Source organism: Passer montanus, unplaced genomic scaffold (genome assembly GCF_014805655.1).
Source record: "Passer montanus isolate IOZ18808 unplaced genomic scaffold, ASM1480565v1 scaffold466, whole genome shotgun sequence".
Lineage (NCBI taxonomy): Eukaryota > Metazoa > Chordata > Aves > Passeriformes > Passeridae > Passer > Passer montanus.
In genome coordinates this window covers 2377-4041 of record NW_024369552.1, presented here as the reverse complement: position 1 = coordinate 4041, position 1665 = coordinate 2377, and the positions used below count along the sequence as shown (strand labels likewise).

The following is a 1665-nucleotide window of genomic DNA, read 5'->3' as shown; positions in this document are numbered from 1 at the left end:
CCCCAATTTCCCCATTTCCCCCTCACCTGGCATGGTCCAGCGCAGACAGGGACCCCCAAAGCCCCCCCAAAGCCCCCCCAGGACCCCCAATTCCTCACCTGGCGTGGTCCAGCGCAGCCAGGTAGCCGCCGTGGCTCCAGGGCAGGCTCGGGGGGTGCAGCTCCAGCTCCCCCGCGCTCAGGGGGCCCCCCCCGAGGGACAGCGACAGGGCCACGGCCAGGGACCCCCCCCCGGCCAGCGCCCCCAGCACCGCCAGCGCCCGGCGGGGGCGGCAGCGGCCCGGGAACGACGACAGGGACACCTGGGGGGGACATGGGGACACTGGGGTGACACAGGGACCGGGACAGGGACCCCCCCCCAGCCAGCGCCCCCAGCACCGCCAGCGCCCGGCGGGGACGGGAGCGGCCCGGGAACAATGACAGGGACACCTGGGGGGACAATGACACCGGGGGGTCAGGGGGACACAGGGACAGGGACCCCCCCCGGCCAGCGCCCCCAGCACCGCCAGCGCCCGGCGGGGGCGGGAACAATGACAGGGACACCTGGGGGACACCTGGGGGGGGTCAGGGGGACACCTGGGGGGACAGTGGGACACGCTGGGGGCTCAGGGACAGCGGGCACACGCGGGGCTCCGGGGACCCCAAAGCTCGGGGGGGACCAAAAGCAATGGGGGCGCCCGGGGACACCGGGAATACCGGGATCAGCGGGGACAGCGGGGGTCCCGCCGTTACCGGGAACGGGAACAAGGAGAACAGCGGAGTTACCGGGGACAGCGGGAATTACCGGGATAGTGGAATTACCGGGGATACCGGGAACGGGAACAGCGGGGCCGGGCCCGGCAGCGCCCGCAGCCCCGGCAGCGCCCGCAGGCCCCGCAGCGCCGCCATCGCCGAGGTCGAGGGGACGCGCCGCCACGCCCGGAACTGACGTCACGGGGAACGGCACGGCGGGAGTGACGTCACGGAGGCGGGAGCGCGGGACGGTGACGGAGTTTATTGCGGCGCCCCCTGGCGGAGGGGAGGAAGGGCACAGGGACAGGCCACGCCCACACGGGAAACCACGCCCACATTGCAAACCACGCCCGTTAACAAAACCACGCCCTGCACATAACACGCTAACAGGCCCCGCCCCCTTTAAACCACGCCCACACTGCAAACAACGCCCGTTAACAAAGCCACGCCCCCACATTTAACAATCTAAGACCACGCCCCCTTCAAACCACGCCCGTTAACAAAACCACGCCCCCGCACATCTCAATCTAAGACCACGCCCCATTTAAACCATGCCCACACTGTAAACCACGCCCATTAACGAAACCACGCCCCCACACCACACTCTAACAGGCCCCGCCTCCTGTAAACCACGCCCCCGAGTGAAACCCACGCCCCTAAATGAGCTCCGCCCATTAACAAACCACGCCCCTGTATAAGGCTTAGTGTATCAGGCCACGCCCCCACAGAGGCCACGCCCATTAACGAACCACGCCCACACAGAAACCACGCCCCTCAGGCCCCGCCCCTGCCGGCCCCACCCAGAGGGGGCCCCGGGGCTGGGGGGGCTGCGGGGCTGTCCGTGTGTCCGGCCGTGTGTCTGTCTGGGGCTCTGTCTGTGTGTCTATCCAGGGCTCTGTCTGTGTGTCCGTCTGGGGCTGGCTGTGTGTCTGTC

At 69.2% G+C, this 1665-nt stretch overlaps 1 protein-coding gene across 1 annotated transcript in view; it reads right to left on the bottom strand.

Annotated features, from left to right (window-relative positions):
* LOC120508293 (cytochrome c1, heme protein, mitochondrial) overlaps positions 1 to 887 on the bottom strand; it is a 5469-nt gene extending 4582 nt beyond the window's left edge. The window contains exons 1-2 of the mRNA XM_039721720.1: positions 784 to 887; positions 99 to 428 (exon numbers count right to left, since the gene is read on the bottom strand). Coding sequence (XP_039577654.1) covers positions 99 to 428; positions 784 to 887 — 434 coding nt within the window. The remainder of the gene's footprint in view (positions 1 to 98; positions 429 to 783) is intronic.
* Positions 888 to 1665: the final 778 nt, after the last annotated feature.